Here is a 19,939-nt window from a genome sequence, read left to right as displayed (position 1 = left end):
TCAGACTCTAGGTCAAATATTTTTTGAAAACTAAAAATCTTTTACTAAGTTAAGGGCAAGAACTTTACAAATACTGTATAAATCCACAAGCAAACCCCAAGGTGCATAAGTACACAGTCATGCTGACCAACATTCTTGTAAACTTTCAGGCCTACAAGTGAAATACTTTTTGAGCTATGCATGAACAAATTGAAAATTGCAAATTTATACTACTGTAACTCAAGGGCAATAACTCTAACAAAACTGAAAAAAATCCACATGCAAAGTCCCAGGCGCATAGCTTCACAGTGATGTGAATCATTATTCCTGTAATTCAGTGATGTTGATCATTATTCCTGCAAAGTTGGTTGATTCTAACTCAAGCACTCAAGGAACAAATAACAACATAATGAAACGGTTTTTACTAAGTCAAGGGAAATAACTCTACAAATACTGGATAAATCCACAAGCGAAACCCCAGGTGCAAAACTACATATGCTGAGCAACCTTCCCGTAAGGTTTAATGACTCTATGTCAAAACCTTTTTGAGTTACATGCATCACAAGTTGAAAATTGCAAAAATTTTCTAAGTCAAGGGCAATAACTCTAAAAATACTAAAAATATCCAGACGAAAATACCCAGGTGCAAAACTTCATATGCTGATCAACATTCCTGTAAAGTTTCATGACTCTAGGTCAAATACTTTTTGAGTTACATGCGACACAAGTTGAAAATTGCAAAACTTTACTAAGTCAGGGGCAATAACTCTAAAAATACTAAAAATATCCAGACAAAAATACCCAGGTGCACAACTACACATGCTGATCAACATTCCTGTAAAGTTTCATGACTCTAGGTCAAATACTTTTTGAGATACATGCGACACAAGTTGAAAATTGCAAAATTTTACTAAGTCAAGGGCAATAACTCTAAAAATACTAAAAATATCCAGACGAAAATACCCAGGTGCACAACTACACATGCTGATCAACATTCCTGTAAAGTTTCATGACTCTAGGTCAAATACTTTTTAAGTTACGTACGACACAAAAGAGAACGGACGGACAAGGGTAAATCTAAATGCCCGGCACAATAAATAAACAAATTCCCCCTCCTATTGCATTTTTCCCCCTCCAAAGGGCACCGACCCCCTTCCCCCAAAAGTGAAAAAAAAACACTGGAGTCATAGCCTGCTCTCCATTTTATTGATATAGCTCTGTGTAAATATCAAACCTGTCTGTTATTCCCTCCACTTTGAGGCCAAATTTGGAGCATTCTGCTTCATCGACATATACACCTTTACATGACTTCACAGGATAGCAGATTAATTCTTTAACTGTTCCAACCAGCTCAAATCTGTCTTGTCTCTTTCTACGAAGCCAATACACTGCCAAATATTTTGCAGTTGCAGCTGCTGTGAGGCCCAACAAAAACTTCAATCTGTCATCTATGTTATCAAACATTCTGTAATTTTGAATGAAAGATTTCTCAACTAATATTTGTTCATATTTGGTTTAAGGTGCTCAGGTACATTATCAAAATTTAGTGTTTGAAATAGGGTTGGATATCGTTCCTCACGAAACGGTCCGATACCGATACCGGTACTGACGAAACGATACGGGTATTTTATCGATACTGATACTTTTACAATACCAAACCCGTTGCTGCAAGTATAAGAACTGAAGAGATATAACATGTAGTAATAGAAAATAAATATGTTACATTACTGGTCTTTCTGAAATTTCATGCTGTAAAGTATACTTTTCTTTTGTTGTTTTGTGTTTACTCTTTTTTACAACATTTACACATGTTAATTGTAAAATACTTTTACTTTTTCATCAAAAGTACATGACATAATTTAAACACAGCAACATATCTTATGCAGGACAGCAGTCTGCAGCTGAGAAGTCTACAAATTATTGTTTTAATCTTGATATCTCTACATCTGAAAGAATTTAAGACAGTTGGTTATCTATCATTTTCTTACAGCTATTATTATTACTGTGTAGAAATTTTATTCTGATGCTGATATTCTTTTTCAATCACATTATTGGTTACTGTAATAAATGAAATCGCTGGATTGGTTGGCTTACTTTGCAATTTATAATTACATGTAAGAAATTTCATTAGATGTTTTTTCAAAGTCACTTATGTTTCCAGTCTGTTCTACTACAACAGCAGAAACATATTTTCCAACAGTAATAAACTTAGAAATTTTGAAATACATGTATATGCACAGTCAGCACAGACTGTTTCCAAAATGACTTGTTTACATTTTCATGTTAACCTAATATTAGTCCTTGTAGAAGTCATAAAGCAAATACCTATGCTTTACAAATAATAAGGATTTGGTATTTATTAATATTGAATTTACCCTTCAATTTTACACATCTTTTATTTTTCAATAACATGCACCGTGAAAATCTTGCTACAGAAAAAAAGGGTATTGTCCTTACCAAATTGCATAATTCCATACTGCTCAAATACGCAAAAATACTAACCAACATTTGCAAAAAATCCTACAAACACTATATGAAATATGTTTCAGTTGTTTAAAGTATCACAGATCTAAATGTGTAATACACACAAGTTGAACTTTGACAGGTGCATAATAGGCTATTCAAAAGAATATGCCTCCCTTTGATGTTGTTACTATATCACCATCAAAGAGCCGCCGACATTCACACTTTTTGATTGAAGTTCTGTCGGCATTCTTTTGTTAAGAAAATGTATACATGTTTAATAATAGTTCAGTGTTACACCAAAAACAAAAGAAGGCATATTTTGTTGGAATATTTCGGCCTCATTTATGTTAAAATCGTAATTCACGTGTGGATTTGTACATGTGGTAATGGATGAAAAGAACCTGGAAACATTAAATATGTATTCATTATGAGTGTTTAGAGACTTAAACTGAAAAAAGGATTTAATTATTTTTTAAAAGCATTGTTTGAATAAACAATTGTCATATGTTGGATTTACATTGTAATTACGGCAAAAGCTGTGTGCGATGTGATTGGAAGGACTGTGTGCGATGTGCCGATGATTACTCAAGTATTTGATTTGTTTTCTCGTTGTTTCTTTGACTTTTAAAACTTACAAACTCTTAGCAAAATCAGTTCAAATAATTATATTTTCCTGCCGAGTACAAAAATATTATTATCTTGAACATAAGCGGCATAATACTTTTACAAAAATATCGCCGCGTCACAAACTTCAAGTTTGCCGCGAAAGCCGTACTCGCCGCATGATAATAGTAATTCATAGTTTGTTTTACGTGTTTGTAGGCTGTTTTTATTTAAAAATCTTCTTATATTTTTTACATATTGACTATTAAATTATTTTTTTTTACAAAATTGCAAAAGTATCAAATCCAGTACCGGTATTTTACGAAACGGTATATACCGGTAATTTACGAAGTTACTATTCGGTATAGGACCGATACCGGGAACCGGTGTCCAACCCTAGTTTGAAATTATTTTTTGTCTGGTAGGATCACAGTATTTCAAAAGAATCGTAACACATTTACTTTGGTAAATCAGCAAACTGTTAATCAGTCTAGTAAATCGACTGTTTATAAAAATAATTCAAAACACTAAGCAGGTTAAAATTTGTAAGTACGTATTTATAAAAATAAATTGGTCGTGCGGCTGTGCGATTTGCGCATATTTTTTGCAGATCAGTATCATCACACATTTTAATGAAGTCATAGTTGAGCCATAGTTAAGCTGCAAATTTTCCCATTTAATCTGTTAATGACAAGTCCTCACCTACAATGTTTTCTCAATAAATTGAGTTTGACTGTCACTTCCCATTTGAAAAAAGCGAACGCCAGTAAGTAAGTATTTGAGAAAAATATTTTAATATTAAGTGGCAATTTACACGAGTACGAGTTGACAATTGTACGAATCACCAGGCATAAATATTGCAGATAAAAGGAAATGAAATAAAAGGACTGGCAGTCTATTATCAATATGCCATACTCTTCATATTAAATGCATAATTTAAATTAAGTGCTTAATCTACCAAAAACATTATGTATTAGTAACGAAACTTACATTAAATCTGCTTAAATGTTAGTCAGACACTTGTTGTTGTTGTTGTTGTTACCGGAAGTGCTCTCTAAACTTCAGAAAGAAGAGCACTTCAACTATGAAAGTGTTTTGACAGCAACAAAAACACAAGTTTATTCTTGTTATTTTCTTTAACACTGGAGATCGAATCTTCGATTGAAGTCAATCATAATTGTGTTATTGTTATGGCAAAAACAAACATAGAAAGTTACTGGCGATGCTTCAGGGGCATAAGTTTTGTTTTCCTTATATTTTATTCCACCTACTTTGGAACGATCTTTTTATTGACACCGATCCTCCCATTATTTTTCATCGCACCGGTGTATACAAAAAGTGTTACTGACAAGATTATATGGGCATGGAAACTATATTGTGTGGTAAGTTTGATACCTTTTGCTCATGTCACTTTGACTTGACATATTAATATGAAAAAGGCAAAGCATCAAAGCGAGCTCGATTTTCTTTTACCGTAAGATACTGTAGTTTAAAATAATCGTTCATTTTTATTTTACATTTTCCGTTTTAAAATTGTCGTTCGGTATTTTATACATTGCTTCCATTTATTCTGGTTCCCCCTTTCTATTATGGTTCCTATATAAGTGCACAGGACACCTGAGTCTACGCTTCCGATTTCAATCAGAGTACATCGATCGGCTTTTATCGTTAACTTGTAATTTGAAAAGTTGCGATATGTCCAATTCGGTACTTCGGATGAAAGTTTTCAAAACCATCACTTAGCAGGTACAGGTGTTACTGTAAAGCTGGCTTTGCAAGCTCGTCGAGCTCGCTCAAAATATTTCTTGACTGAAAATTATAGTTATATCATGTATATTAGACTTCAGCGAATAGGTTTTATAATATACTGTAGCAACGTCAAAATAAAACTATTAAAAGCGACATATAAAGTTATGGAAGCCAGTTCTAACTAATATTGCATCTTCGGGATTTAAGTTCTTTTTATGTCACTTTTATTTTGACATTGTGCGTCAGTCTAGAAGTACCACAGATATATAAACAACGGATAAGAAACTCCGAAAATAGACGATAGTCAGATTCAGACCCACAATCCTTTGCGCGCTTCGGTGAGTCTCCGCTAGTCTCCGATTTTCACGCTATTGTTTAACTTCGGCGATATCCGTGAATTATTGCTTACATTGCCGACATGGGTTTTCTTCGGAGAAATATTTGTGTGGAAAAGTGTTTTTTGTACGTTTTAGAATAAATAACTATTGCTTCTTATATAAGTAGAAAACATGATTAGTCTTTTTTGTTAATGTACCTCTGGGAATTTAATATGGCGGTATTTTGGCTACTTTTACCCATGATGCATCAAATCTCGCAAAATCCTGCGATCGACATATGATAACTTGCGGGAACAAAAGTCTGCCGATACTGATTTTAAATGTGTGACGTCACAGTTTCTTCTCCATCTTATATTTAGCTCCATGGCAGTACTATAAAACCTGTTTTTGGATGGTTAATGTCTTTTTACAATGGTTTGACCTGGGGAAATAAAAGAAAGTATGAAAAATGAATCAAACCATTGAAGCCAATGGTTTGACCTGGGGAAATAAAAGAAAGTATGAAAAATGGATCAAACCATTGAAGCCAAATTTAAGCGGCTTTTAGCTTTTCTAAAGGTTAGATATATTATTTTTAGATAAATCGTTTTATATAATTGTCAAACCAAAAGAAAAAAGGTGCAAAATGAAATTTGCCAACAATAAAATACATAAACATTAAAGGAAAAACCTCGATACCAGTCTAATCTACCATGCAGTCTGTTCCCTATATTTAAATTAGTAAAGTGGACGATTTGTTAATTAATCTAATCTTCTCTTTTTAGAACAGAACATCACTGATGGCCGTTATAAATAGCTTACACTGACTCTGGGCGCTGTTTTGAGCAAAGCTTTTAAAACAGTGATATGATGCACTTTTCCCAGATAAAAGTGCAGAAATAGTTGGATTGAAACAACACAGAATTGTTTTTCCAACATATAATAATTTTTAAGCAGAAGGCCACTATAAAAATAGTCAACATTACTGTAATTTTTTGTCGTCACTAATCTCATGGTAAAAGCTAATATCCATGTGTCCATGTGACATGTTTACAATGGTCAAAGTTGTTCTCTGTGACAGATGATCTTGGACATTGAGTCTAATGGTCACTTGTCTCCCACCAAGGATTCAGAAATCATGAGAGATCAGTAGTAAGACCCTTGCAGAGATATTGGTAATTGCTGGTTTAAGTTATCCAGCTAAGTAGGTTGGCAGATACATGCAGACTGATGAGACATGATAATAAATTTGTTAAAATATCTGAATAAACCACCAAAACATAAAGAAACATGTAACATTTTATCAGTAGAACTTATAACTTCATAATAAGGAAAAATAGACTTTTAAAAAAGTCCCATTTTCAGAGGATTCCAGTTTTCAGAGGGACTTGTTTTTAGAGTTTTTACTGTATTTGTTTTCCTAAAGACACATGGTTAAACCTTTAATAGACTTACAATATAATGTTGTTTCATTTTCAGTCCATTTATGAAGTAATTTTCCAGACCAAGGTTAGCATTTATGGCAGAGTTCCAAGTAACGAAGCATCTAATCTTATGATTATGAATCACCGTACAAGATTTGATTGGCTGTACCTGTTTTCATACCAAGTCAGGCATGCATCAACCAGACGCTATACTATCAGCTTGAAAAATGGACTGAAATATCTTCCAGGAATAGGTGAGTTTGAAATATTTATTAGTTGCCTATTAAAAACAATCAGGTAGGCGGTTCTACTCAGGTGCCCACTTGTGTCTGATAAAAAAGAAACACCTAAGGTCTTTCACCAGCAGATAAGCAGATAAGCTCCCATATCATGACAATTACACATACATGTTTATTTAATGGTCTTTGTGACTTGAAAATCAAACAAGTCTGCGAGGAATCACTTTTTTCCATATATTTATTTTTGGTTTAAGATAGGGAAAATGATCATATTACTTTACTTCTTTCGTTCTCTTCCTGGTTATAAATATTTTATAATTCAATATAATTTACATGCATATCGATCTAAAACTTGAAGTAACATTATGCCCATTTTTTTGTTGCCTGGTTGAGCTGAATTTATAGATATGTATTTAAAAAGATTGAGGACTTTTATGACTGGTATAATTGATAATGACAAATGATTAGGATAAAATTTGAAAAAACTGCCTAAAATAAAAAAAGACTGCCCCACATTTTTTATCAAGTGAACATTACTGATAATTTTCAAAGGTTATTTCTTGTGGGTCATGCAAGTTATTGATTGTTTATGTTAATATGTGAAACTAAATAGTGAATTAAAAAAGAATTATGACAAAATTTAATTTATAACGTCCTTTTCCAGTACACTAATCATGTACATGTACACTGGGATGGGACGTGATGTCACTGTCTGCAGCCTCCAGATAAGCCAAAATATTTCAAGAAAATCAAAATTAAGAAAAAAGGACTAAGATTTTGAGAAAAGTAAAAAAGATTGAAGATTCAAGTAATAATTTATATGTTACAATGTATGTACGATTTATTACGATGCATGTCTTAGCTCCAGCAGGTGAGGTGCTTTTGACCCCGTGTGTTGCTTTGAAGTTTGTAAGACCTAAGATTAGCCAAAATCATCTTTCCTGTTTTGGCGCCATATGACCTAAACTATGTTGGTGCACTGTAAAACCAAACAAAAACAAACAATAGACCTATTATGGAGTCTGGCGCCTTTTTTATCTACTGATACTGCTTATGGTCAAAACTGATGATTGATTTTGTTGAACAGGTTGGGCTATGCAGATCGCTGGTTTTATATTTCTGGACAGGAAGTGGGAGGACGATCAGAGAACCATATCAAAATGTCTTGGTGTGTACAAACATATTGATTATAGACCTCAGGTAAGGCTTTGATTTATCAGTTTATCTTTATTTATACATTCATCAAGATATTTTTTTCTAAATACAATATTTTATATATTTTTTATTTGAATAGATCTGACATTAAGGTAAAACATCCACATTAAGGCTTAACCTGCTGAATTTCTTAAATGGACAAAAATGGGAAGTTGGAATTTACCATTTTCAAATTTAGGGAAATCAAGATGAAACTTGAGTTGGTCAGCCAATAGTATAGAGTCTGGTCAGACTGCATGGGTGTGCAGATTGGCTTTGCTGTATACTCCTGGCAAAGGCTCATTTTAAATATCATGTAAACTTCAAAACACATAGAAAATAGAACTGCTTAATTTATGATTCGATTTAAAACACAAACAAATAGTACCATTGTAATGGTATTTATATATTTGAGCTTTCATTATTAAATATTACATTTTGTTTTAATGTTGAAACAGTTAATTTATAGAGGTTGAGGTATGTATAAAAATAAATTTGTTTGTTCTTTCAAGAAAATCCAAATTTCATAATTTGCTGAAGAAAAATGGATTTTATATATGAAAAATCAAACAAATTTGTTTTATTTCTTGCATTTCGGTGGCATTTTAGACTGAACTCAATTTTAAAAATCTTTTTTGGTGCTTTCATTTATCATGAAATTGGATATTGGATTGTTTTTCAGAAAATAACCAATAATTGCATGTAATTAAGAACCGTGCTGGGACGGGGTCCTGTTAAAGGATCCCGCACCCCGACGCGCCACCATAGGCGGCGGGCTGAATTCCCCGGGAAGACTTTGCGGATCCACCTGTTTGACTCTATGCGGTTTCACGTACTCTTGAACTATCTCTTCAAAAAATTATGTATATGTAAATGGAATTTAAAATTTACAGGATTGAGAGGAAATGCCTTGATAGGAAAATAATTAGCTTTATGCATTTAATTTCTGCTTTGAAATAATAAATTAATTTCATTTTGCCTCGTAAGTCTGTGTACATCTTTGGTTAGATTTATTAAAATCGGCTTGAAATGAATTTGATAAATTATTTTAAATCATGTTTTGTTGTTTGAACATTTTATGTGGAGTGTCCAAATCAATTTAAAATGCTACACAGTTACTTCTACTTATATAAAGGTTTCTGTTTGCATACAATTAAACATTATTTTAATATTATTGAAATGTTTTTTTGTATCTTGATAAGAAAAGAAATAGCTGGTTTTGACCCCTAATTTGTAACACTCTCAAGGTTAGCAAAAATCAAGCAAAAAATTGTTTTGGCACCATTATGGCCAATAGTGTTGGTGTGCCCTCAAATCAATCAATCAAACAAACAAACAAAGAAACAAAAAAAGGCATTTTCTCTCAACCTCATGTGATAAAGAAGAATTCACCTGAATGTGTCCATGGAAGAATGTAAATTACATGTATTTATACAAGAGAATTGGTATGCTGGTGACTATATACAAGATCACATATTTGTACATGTATATTTTATGATTCACTCCCAAGTAATTTGAAAAAAAATTGATTTGTAACCTATATGTGCTATAATGCTATTATGTTTGTTAATGTAATGGAATTGTCCTGCTTGAAATTTTGAAATTTACCATTGTTAGTTTACCCTTTAACCTGCTGAATTTCTAAAATGGACTTGTCCTGACCTACTAATTTTTGGAATTGATCATTATCATTTTAGGGATATCAAGATGAACATTTAATATTTAAAATAAGTCAGCCAACAGTATTGAGCCTCAGGTCAGACTGCATGGAATATGTGCCTGTTGGACCGGCTCTTATAATACTGGTGGCAAAGCAAAACTATCAGTTCAGGCAGGTTATGGGTTAAGGGGTATCTGTGACTATCACAATGCAAAAGATACATGTAAGTCAGCCGTAGAGTGGCGGCATGGCCGAGTGGTTAACGCAGCCGACTAGTAATCTAATGATCGCTAGTCGCATGGGTTCAAACCCCGTGAGGGGAAAGTCGTTGCTTCCTTGAGCTAGAAACTTTACACTTATTGCTCATAACTAGTTGGTTCCAGGAACGGATTCAAAAGTGTGTCTTTAAGCTTATAGCTTACTACATAATCATACTAAAATAAATTCTGTATAAACCAAGTCAGTCGTAAGCCAACTTTATAAACGGTTATATAGTATAAATCGCTGGATCTGAGAATGATACTGTTTCATGAACTCTGTGTTTATTATAATATTCATGATAATATCATATATTATATGCCATGATAAATAACATAATTTGTGTCGTAAAAGTGAATATTAAATTTAAGACACTGATGCATAATGCTTGCAAAATTTGTACATGTTTATCACAATTTCAGTTAAAGATCACAAAAGAATTTTACATTCACTGAATGAAATGTAACCAATACTTATATTATATTCTTATGAATGAAATATTGATGTTCAAAATAAAATGCATAATTTTCATTTTCTGTAATTTCACTGTAAACATTTTATTTTTCACTGCAGAGAACATAATTTCTGTATTTTCACTGGTTTCTTGCTGGACTACTTTCTTCAAAATTCAGACATTACACAAAATTAAAGGAAGTCTTTTGAATTGTAAGAGCAAAGAAGTATATAATTAACAGAAAATTCAAGTTTTCTTTATATAAAAACAAGATTTATTTTCATCTTTTGGTATGAAAATTATCATATTTCATATGTGCACCCTTGCTCGTACCACAAGATGAAAAGAAATCCTGTATTTATAAAAAAAAATTGAATATATATTTTTGCAACATAGATTTACATTCATTTTTTACATTCAAATTTTTCATTTACATTCTAAGTTATTATACATTATATATGTTTTTAGAATCACCCCAGAATTGATTCTCGATCCTTGCTTTTCAGATCCAAAGAAGATTACATGACATTTTCTGTACATAATCATATTCATTTATACTTTTGCCTACAGTATGTTTAAATTATTTTTTCATGACCGCTAGCTAAACAATATTTTGAGGTAACATCTTTTACCTAGAGCTGTAAGTTAATAAAACAGTAAAAAATCCATCATTCTTTAGTTTACATAAAATTATTTGTTTTGTTTTTCAACCAAACTGCACACTTAAAGACCCATGTAATAGTATATTATTAAGTTGGTATGACATAAAAATTATACAATCCTATTTTATTACCATACTGATGTATATAAATTTTTTTTTTAGATATCTAAGCTAATTATTTAATTGCTTACCTCCAGTTACTTGATGACTCGAGTACGACAATGCCACATTTTTGTGTCAATGTTTTTGGGGTATTTTTTCAACTTTAAAATTTTTGACAAAATACAGATTTAAGATAAATAGAATATAACTAGAAAGAAATACTGACAAATTTAACTCACTACAGTGTTGGATCAGTACCGTTTTCTAACATTTTTCATTAATGATCGTATATAAATTGATGTGAGATGAATTAGCCATCTTAAAGTGCATTTTGGCGAGTGAAAAGGCAAGATTTTAGCATTTAATCATTCAAGTGCCTTGTCCGCTATATGCCATAATATGATATTAAGTGTTACTTTTTTAGTCTCACTCAATACTGATAGCATGTATATTAAAAATAATTCCATATTTTCAGATTTTGCTGTTTCCAGAAGGTACAGACTTGACGGCAAATACAAAAAAGCGTAGTGACGCACACGCTGAAAAGAATAACCTACCAAAGTATAACTATGTGCTTCATCCACGGACGACGGGTTTTACCCATATTGTACAGTCAATGAAGAAAGGTATTTGTGAAGATTTCTTGAAATAAGATTTATTTATGATTTATTGTAATATAATACAGAATGTTTGTTACATAGATATACATTGGAGAATTGTGATGTTTATAAAATTTGTATACATGGCTACTGCAAATTTATTAATTTATTTTTATTTCAATCAAAGAAAGCAGTACATATATTGAAATTTGGTGTAAAAACTTGATTGTTAATGGAAAATTCATAGATTTTAAACATTAACTTATAATCTTGTCATAAAATAACGACAACAAAGGTTATGTTATTAAATCTTTATAAAACTTCTTTATAGTTATCATGTTTTGACTATTGATTTACTAAACTGTGTTAATGAGACATATAACTTTAAGAAACATACTCATAGAGTATGCTTGAATTTTATATTAATATAGAATCTGTGTGTTTCAGATGAAATATTGGACTGTGTCACAGATATCACCATAGCATATCCAAAAACCATTCCCCAAAATGAAATGGATATAATTAAGGGAAATTTCCCATCAGAGATCCATTTTCTGATAGACTGGTTTCCAAATAAAGAAATCCCCACCCACAAAGACGATCTGGATAATTGGTGTAAAGAAAAATGGAGTCAGAAAGAGGCGGTCCTTAAAGAATTTTACGAAAAGAAATCTTTTGACGGCACAGGGCAGGAGGCTCTTCGATCTAATGAAAGTTTAATTGGGGCTTTATTTATGTATAGCTGGGTAGCATGGTCAACTTGGCATGTATTTGTTACCTATGTCCTGTGGAGTTACCCATTAGCATGGGTGTATGTAGCTTTATGTACTGTGTTTTATTTTTGCGTATCAAAATACACGCAAGGGTTCAACATTCTTATAGCTAAAGCAATGAATATCCAATAAGGATATAAAAATACGGTACAAACATGTCTGTGAATTCTTTATCTTTTTCTAAGTCATTCATGAATTTGTTGTCAGTTTTTACATATTTTTGTGATGGTCTAACGTATATTATAGTGATAGCCTAATGTCTTATTAAGTATTTAGGTATATATATATATTATCATGTATATATATATGATATGTAAAATATTTATTCTTATACATTTGTACATGTATGCATCCCTTTGTATTGTCTTGATCTCATAGCATTTAATAAACGATGTACTTATGTACATGTAGATGCCCAGTATGAATAAAGTAGGATGCTGGGTTTTTATCAAATATTGTATGTATATACATGTATTGAATGTATATACATACATAGATAGAGCCATTCCTGTAACTCTATTTTTAATGCCTGTCTGATCATTATGTTTTTAAATTGATCATTTAAATACTTAAACCTGCTGCAACTGATAGTTATATACTTAATAGTCTTTGGATTTAACTCAATACAGTGTTGAAGTTAAATACCTCTAGACACTTTCAGAAATCATAATCACAAAGTAGAAATATATTGCTTTTTTTGGCGATTTTTCTTTCATTATCATATATAAATTGGTGTGAACAGATGAATAAGATGTCTTAAATTGCATTTCGGCAGGTGAAAAGGCGAGATTTTAGCAATTCTCTATTCAAGCGCCTTGTCCGGTATATACCGGAATACAGTATTTATTATTGTGGTGCTCCAACACTTTTTTAAACCTCACTCACTCTTAGCCTTTACCACCAGTAAAGAGCCAGGCTAGCCTGATGTCTGCTATTCAGGCTCTATGCTGTTACAAGCTTCATTTTTAAATTTCCATTCTGGAATCCCTTCAATTTTAAATGAACTGTTCCAAAATTCAAAACAGGGCAACTCCATTACACAAAAGCAGGTACATTTTTGTAAAGGGCATATATAGTCACCTAAGTGCAGTAACAGGTTAACTCTTACAATATTATATAATGAGTTAAACTGTTACTGCACTAAAGTGACGATAATCGTTAAAGTTTTAAATAACTATTTTTCTTGTTAGAGATTGGTACATATTTTCATATATTACCATTAGCTTAATCATCTCTTAGTCATTTGGCAAATCAGATTTACATCAAGTCTTTGTGCTAATAATGTTGTGATATTTATCTTTACATAGGCAAAAAAGTCCATTGTAACAGTAAACTTGTTTTTTGTTGTTTTTTTCAACCTGTTACATTTTATGCAGGATTTTTATCTTTTTACCTTGGCTTAAAAAAAGCAAAGAAAGTGAGGGGTTAGCTACTTAATGTATGTGTCGAAATGTGAGAGTTATTTTATCTTTGATAAAAGGGTTTAAAAAAATAAAACAAAAAGTAAGCCAACATTTAGTTTTCTCATATTCTATTGCTTTTTTTTCTTTCTATACCAAACAGAGTGGCATGCAAACATAAGACAGAACATTATTGAATAAATTTACAGTAGTCACATGGATGCTGTAATTGTTCATTAAAAGCAAACAGGGTCGGACCACACATTAAAACTACATTATAGTTGGCTATTACGGTCATAATGATGTATCAAAGAGTAAGATTTAGGGTTTCCTTGTTTTTTGTAAGAGATTGTCAATTATTACAAACCTGTGCTGATTTTGTGACTCAATAAAAATTGTATTAGACGGATGTGCATATATTTTGACATGATGTCATATACGTTATACAAACATTAGTGTAAAGATGTGCTAAATTTAAGTGTTACACTAGAGGCGTGTCAATGAAAAATGATTCTTTTACATAATTTTTAAACAGTTTTATTTTGGCTATGTGCTTAATAGAATGTTATATTTGTGTAGGTTCATTACTGATTTTATTGAAGTCATTGAATAAAATAATATTTTGCTTGCCAGAGGCTCCCCATAATAAAATTTTATTCAACTGGTTCAATAAATTCGGTAGTGAACTTACACTCATTCAATATCCTCTATAGTTATAGGTTAGATTTGATCTTTCATTCCCAAATTTGTGATGGAGAACCAAAAAACTAATAACTAATAAGAATTAATTGCTAAATGAATTTTGTCTATTTTTAATGAAAAATTAATTGAAAGTTATTTATGACTAATGAAATATTTTGTAAGTTTTATAATCTTCAGTGCCATACAGTAAATTTTTATCTAAAGCTGAAAGATCGATATTTTTTTATATTTCACTTGTTAATGATATCACTAACTAGTTTTATATGTAAAATGATGAAGCGGCCAATAAATGAATATTTTTATAAGTTAAATTGTTGAAATTAAATATAGGAAATGCGGTGCTTTTTAAGATCTTATATACTGTTCTAAGTGAAGTGCTACAGATGAAAATTCCTAGAGTTGAAACATGTATATCTATTAAAAAAAAATATAATTTAAGTTTATATTCAACATCTGATGTGAAAATATTGATATAGAAATTTGTTTCTGGGAAGGAACTCTGAGGTTCTATTTAATAGAAATATGAAGAGAAATCTACCGGAGGTGTGATATTCACTGGAATGTATTTTCAATCTGTTACTAGATTAACAAATTTATTTTCTGAGCTGTGTTATCATTTGCCATGCTTTAACATTGTTAAGGGATTTGTTATGTAATTATATAATTCTAGCATAAACCTTTTAAGGATTTTGCAATAAAATTGAACAAAAGAATATTATATATGATAATAAAGGTTATATAGATTTCAAAATAAACCAACATTGACATTTTGGTGTTCTTTTTTGTGATGAGCAACATTTCTTTATGCCATGACATTTTAATGCATGCAGATCAAATTTCTATTTTTTTAAATGATTACAAAAATGTACAATAAAATCAGTTTCTTGATTTTTATGTTACATTGTTCTATAATTTTTTTTTGGTCAGATTATATTAACAAAATTATATACTATGTACAATAATAAGTGTATTATATACATTTATGTATAATTTAAGCTGTCAGATATGTTATTGTGTTGTGTAGGTAATTAATAATGTAATTTGTATGTTATATGTTTCTATAGTTTTACTGTTATCTTTATTTTATACACTACAGTTCTTACATTGCCCATGTTTCATTCTTTTTAAAGAAACTACATGTACTTAAAGCATGAATCACTTTATAACTTTGTCATCCTATTTTCATTAATATGTTATCAATCTTGACAAAACACATACATATAAACTGGATTTGAATTTCTCTGTATGTATTTCACGTAATCTGTAGCTCATTTGTTAAAACTTAAGTTTGATGAAAATTATTTCCATTTTTGTCAAAGAAATATTTTTAGAAGTGTTTTGGTGTAATATTGTTACTTCACACGGCACATTGGCATGGAAAAAGTTTTTAAATCTATATTTAGCTTATGAACTGTCATTGAATTTTAATATTTTAATGATATGTTACTTTAAACATTGATTTTGCTATAACCTTACAGTATTGCTATAACTTACACCAATGCTTTGAAATACTTCCATGCCTTCTGTGCAACCTGTTTGAATTTCAAGGTGTGAAAAGCCATTTTTTTTCTTTTTGTGCAATAGTATCATATGTGTGTGTATGTGGGAGGGGGGTATTGCCATTGCAGCCAATAGATTTTGGTTTATTAATAGATATTATAATTTAAGAACAAGAACAAACAATTTTAGCCAATAGGCTCTGGTATATTTAAAAATTATTTATTCGTGGAACAATGAGCAGCCATTTTGGCCAATGGGTGTACGTTTATTTATAGATTGTATATTTATAGAACAAATGATATCTATTCCAGCCAATGAGGTTTGATTTATTAATATATTATATATTCATAAAACAAATGATGGCCACTCTTGCCAACAGAAATTGGTTTATTTATAATTTTTTAACAAGAATCCACCACTGTTAATGTTATGTATAAATGATCTATTTATAGAACACATTTGACATGGAGTATTTCAGGGCATGGACTTTGTTTGTTTTCTCAGGTAGTCATGCTTCAATTTTTTGTATGAAAAAAATGCTTTATCTATGTGTCTGAACAGTCCTTTTATATACCTCAAGTTTCCAGTTTCCTTTACTTAAAAACCCTTTCTTAGTTCTTAGCTGGATTACTGATACATATCAGTAACCCAGTTATATGTATCAGTTATCCAGTTATTACATATCAGTTACCCAGTTAGTATATATGTTTTAATCCTTACTATTTGTATATGTATATTTTGCTGATTTTCTTGTGACATTCCAAGGGGGGTAATTATGTTGTCATGTAATGTCATGTTTTCAAAGATGCAATATTTTCTTAGTGTATACACATTTATTTTAGATTGTGTTGTAAGCTATAAGCTTACTGAAACACTCTCAAATCCAGTCCTGGAACCAACCAGTACTAAGCAATGAGTGTAAAGTTTATTGCTCATGGAAACAATGGCTTGCCCCTGATGGGGTTTGAACCCATGCGGCCAAAAATCTTTAGATTACTAGTTCAACAGGTTAACCATTCAGCCATGCTGCCAATTAATATTCTCTTAGCATTTGTTGTAATGCAGCATAAAAAACTAGTTATTCTAGCTCTCAAAACAGATTTTTAATTGTTTAGAATGTGACAATAAAAATTGGTGCTATTAAAGAATGCAATAGCCATGTCTCTATATAATTATATTATTAAATATTTAAGGGTGGTCTTATCAAATGAGGAACCTTGAAAAAAACAATGTTGTTATTATTGTTGATTTTAAATGTGTGGGTGAATTTAAATTTAGAATTTTAAGTTTTCAACAATCAAGTAAAGACCATTTAGATACTAACAGACTGCTAAATTCTTACCCCAGTAGGTCTTTATTTCTGTTATTTACACTGATAACTTCGGACAAAAAATATGCCGTTTCACTTTGATCAACTTGATTTTGCAATCAAAGCTGAAATAAATATGTTTAAAATAATATTTTGTATGTAAAAGCAAAGAAAATATTGCTGAAGTGAACATAATGCACATTCAATATAGGCTTTAAACATGTCAATCATATTCAGTATAACATTTTAATGTAGAAATCATTTGGAATACAGGGTTACAAAATGTGAGCATGTTATTAAAAGTATATACATGTACTGAGGGAATATGATAAAGTCATATACTTTTAGAATGTAATTATATTTTGTATAGTGAAAATTGAGATTATAATTTCCAAAATGTATTTTTAAAGCAGAAGAACAAAGAGTAAAGTTATTTTTAGACATTTAGGTAATGATGTAAAATTAGATACAAACATATACTCCCGTGTTTTCTGTCCTCTTGCTTTTGTTTATTTTTGTGTTATTTATTTTTTGTATTTATCAATATTTACAGGCTTTCTGTTACTGCATTAGAGATTTGTGTTTTCACATCCTTAAAGGAGCTCCACTGAGGTAAAAAAAACCTATAAATAAAATAAAATTTGATATTTTTGCACAGATCAAGTGTTGCTTATCTGCAACAAATATTCTTCGAGTTAATTTGAAAATCTTATTTATTTTTTTTGCATGATTTTAGCCAGGTTTGAGAGATTAGCATTGCAATGATTTTCAATGTTTGGTAATTTTCCACAATAAAAACGATTATTCTTAGAAAACAAAGCAAAATAACGATATGAAATTTTGCACACAATTTATGTAAGTTCAGACCTACATCAAATGGAACATTAATCTCCAAAATATATTTCCAGTCCCTTCATGTAAAAAAAACCAAAGTGGAGTCCCTTTAATGTATTGTAACATATATTGTAGAAGTTGATTTTTAATATGTTATTTTGATTTGATTTTATGCTTTAAATTTTTATATTTATTTTACCATTTGCCTGCTGGTAGCAGATGATTACATCCATGCCACCAGTGCAGACCCAAGACCAGTGGTAACATCCATGCTGTCTGATCATGGTTTGCACTGTTTGGCATTAGTAAAATTTTACCCAAAAATGATAAATGGTTTGGTCCAGAATGATAAAAGGACAAGACCGTTTAAGATATAAATTCTGTGTTGTTAAGGTCAATTAGGGTTATTTTTCATTTAGATCAATGAAAAAAAGACCCATCAAGTTAAGATTTCCACAAGTTTTTTTTGTGTGGATATTTAACATGAATAGTTGTACTGTAGCTTTACTTTTACATATCTTTTTATTTGTGTGCCCTAAACTGTCCCTTATTTTAATTTCTATTATTAACTTATATTCATCTTTATACATTTTCCTGTCATTATTCATTATCAGATTAAATTTATGACATCATCATATGATTGGGTGCTTTAATAACTAGCATTTCTTATTTAAGGCATTCTGCCTCTTGACAGATAAAAATTTGCATGTATATAGTAAAGAATATTTTGTTAAAGACATACTATGACCATTTTTTCATAATATCAGCATTGTTAACAAGTGTTTTATGAGTCAAACTTAAAGCTGAACTACATGTATATTTAAACTGCTGAACAAAGTTTGATTAAAAGACAAAAAGAAAATTGAATTTTTTGATGACTCTTTATAAAGCTATGTGACATATAAAAATGTATAGTTTATAATTTATTTTTTGGTTATTCTACTTAAGACCCCACAGGTCTCAGGTATTTGATTGGTCAGAAACTGCCTCATAATGTTCTTTGACCAATGAAAATCTAGAGTTTTGAGAAAGAACTTAGAAAAAGTTTTATAATATGGATGCCATTCTAGTTGTTTGTTATATGAAGAGGACTTAAAAGGAATTGGTAAAAGTTTTGTTAACTTGCTTTTCAAGCAATGTAATTCGCATTATGAATCTAAAAATAACATAAATTTTCTGTTCCAGTATACAAGGTTTATTATCCCTTAAATGATCAGAAAACTGGAAGCAAATGTTTTTGTCTGTTTTTGCAACATAACAATTAGAGATTGTAATTATTAAATTGTTATTAACTTGATTTTTCTTGTTAACTAAGTTGCATTGGGGGCTCAAGATGTTACTGTTATATTCAAGTTAAGTTCACAAAGATTTAATTACTGATATAAATATACGGAGTTAAAATTAGATAAATTTTATTTTTTGCGAAAAGCTAGAAAATTTCAGCATACATTATGGGTATTCATCATTTTACATGACATACATGTTATAGTTAATGTTTTGGTAACTAGTTATTATTATTGTATTGACGTGAACTATTTAAATGGTGTTTTATTTTCATTGCCAGTCTTTATGCTTAGTGATATTTTTGTAGATTAAATGTGAAAAGATGTATGAAGGATGTTTTTGTTTTGTTTCTACAATGTTTGATAAATCTACCTTTTAACTTATATTCCTGATTAAAAAGATTGTATTAACTCAGAGTCTACTGGCAGCGAT

At 30.6% G+C, this 19,939-nt stretch overlaps 2 protein-coding genes across 4 annotated transcripts in view; one reads left to right on the top strand and one right to left on the bottom strand.

Moving 5' to 3' along the window:
• LOC132741785 (mitochondrial amidoxime reducing component 2-like) overlaps positions 1 to 4,132 on the bottom strand; it is a 19,579-nt gene extending 15,447 nt beyond the window's left edge. For 2 of the 3 annotated variants that reach the window (XR_009627332.1, XM_060730052.1), the window contains exons 1-2: positions 4,039 to 4,131; positions 1,214 to 1,444 (exon numbers count right to left, since the gene is read on the bottom strand). Coding sequence is in view for 2 of the 3 variants with exons in the window: in XM_060730052.1 (XP_060586035.1) it covers positions 1,214 to 1,443 (230 nt within the window). In the remaining variant the exon portion in view is untranslated. Of the gene's footprint in view, positions 1 to 1,213; positions 1,445 to 4,038 lie in introns of all 3 variants that reach the window. The other variant, XM_060730053.1, reaches the window with a different exon arrangement.
• On the top strand, positions 4,098 to 19,834 carry LOC132741784 (lysocardiolipin acyltransferase 1-like). The gene is made up of 5 exons (XM_060730050.1): positions 4,098 to 4,430; positions 6,594 to 6,792; positions 7,865 to 7,977; positions 11,582 to 11,732; positions 12,153 to 19,834. Exons 1-5 carry the CDS (start codon positions 4,239 to 4,241, stop codon positions 12,608 to 12,610), a joined length of 1,113 nt encoding a protein of 370 aa, XP_060586033.1. The 5' UTR covers positions 4,098 to 4,238; the 3' UTR covers positions 12,611 to 19,834.
• Positions 19,835 to 19,939: the final 105 nt, after the last annotated feature.

Source organism: Ruditapes philippinarum, unplaced genomic scaffold (genome assembly GCF_026571515.1).
Source record: "Ruditapes philippinarum isolate M1 unplaced genomic scaffold, ASM2657151v2 ctg267_1_1_1_1, whole genome shotgun sequence".
Taxonomy (NCBI): Eukaryota; Metazoa; Mollusca; class Bivalvia; order Venerida; family Veneridae; genus Ruditapes; species Ruditapes philippinarum.
The sequence above is the reverse complement of the archived record's forward strand: the minus strand, read 5'-3'. Positions and strand labels throughout refer to the sequence as shown.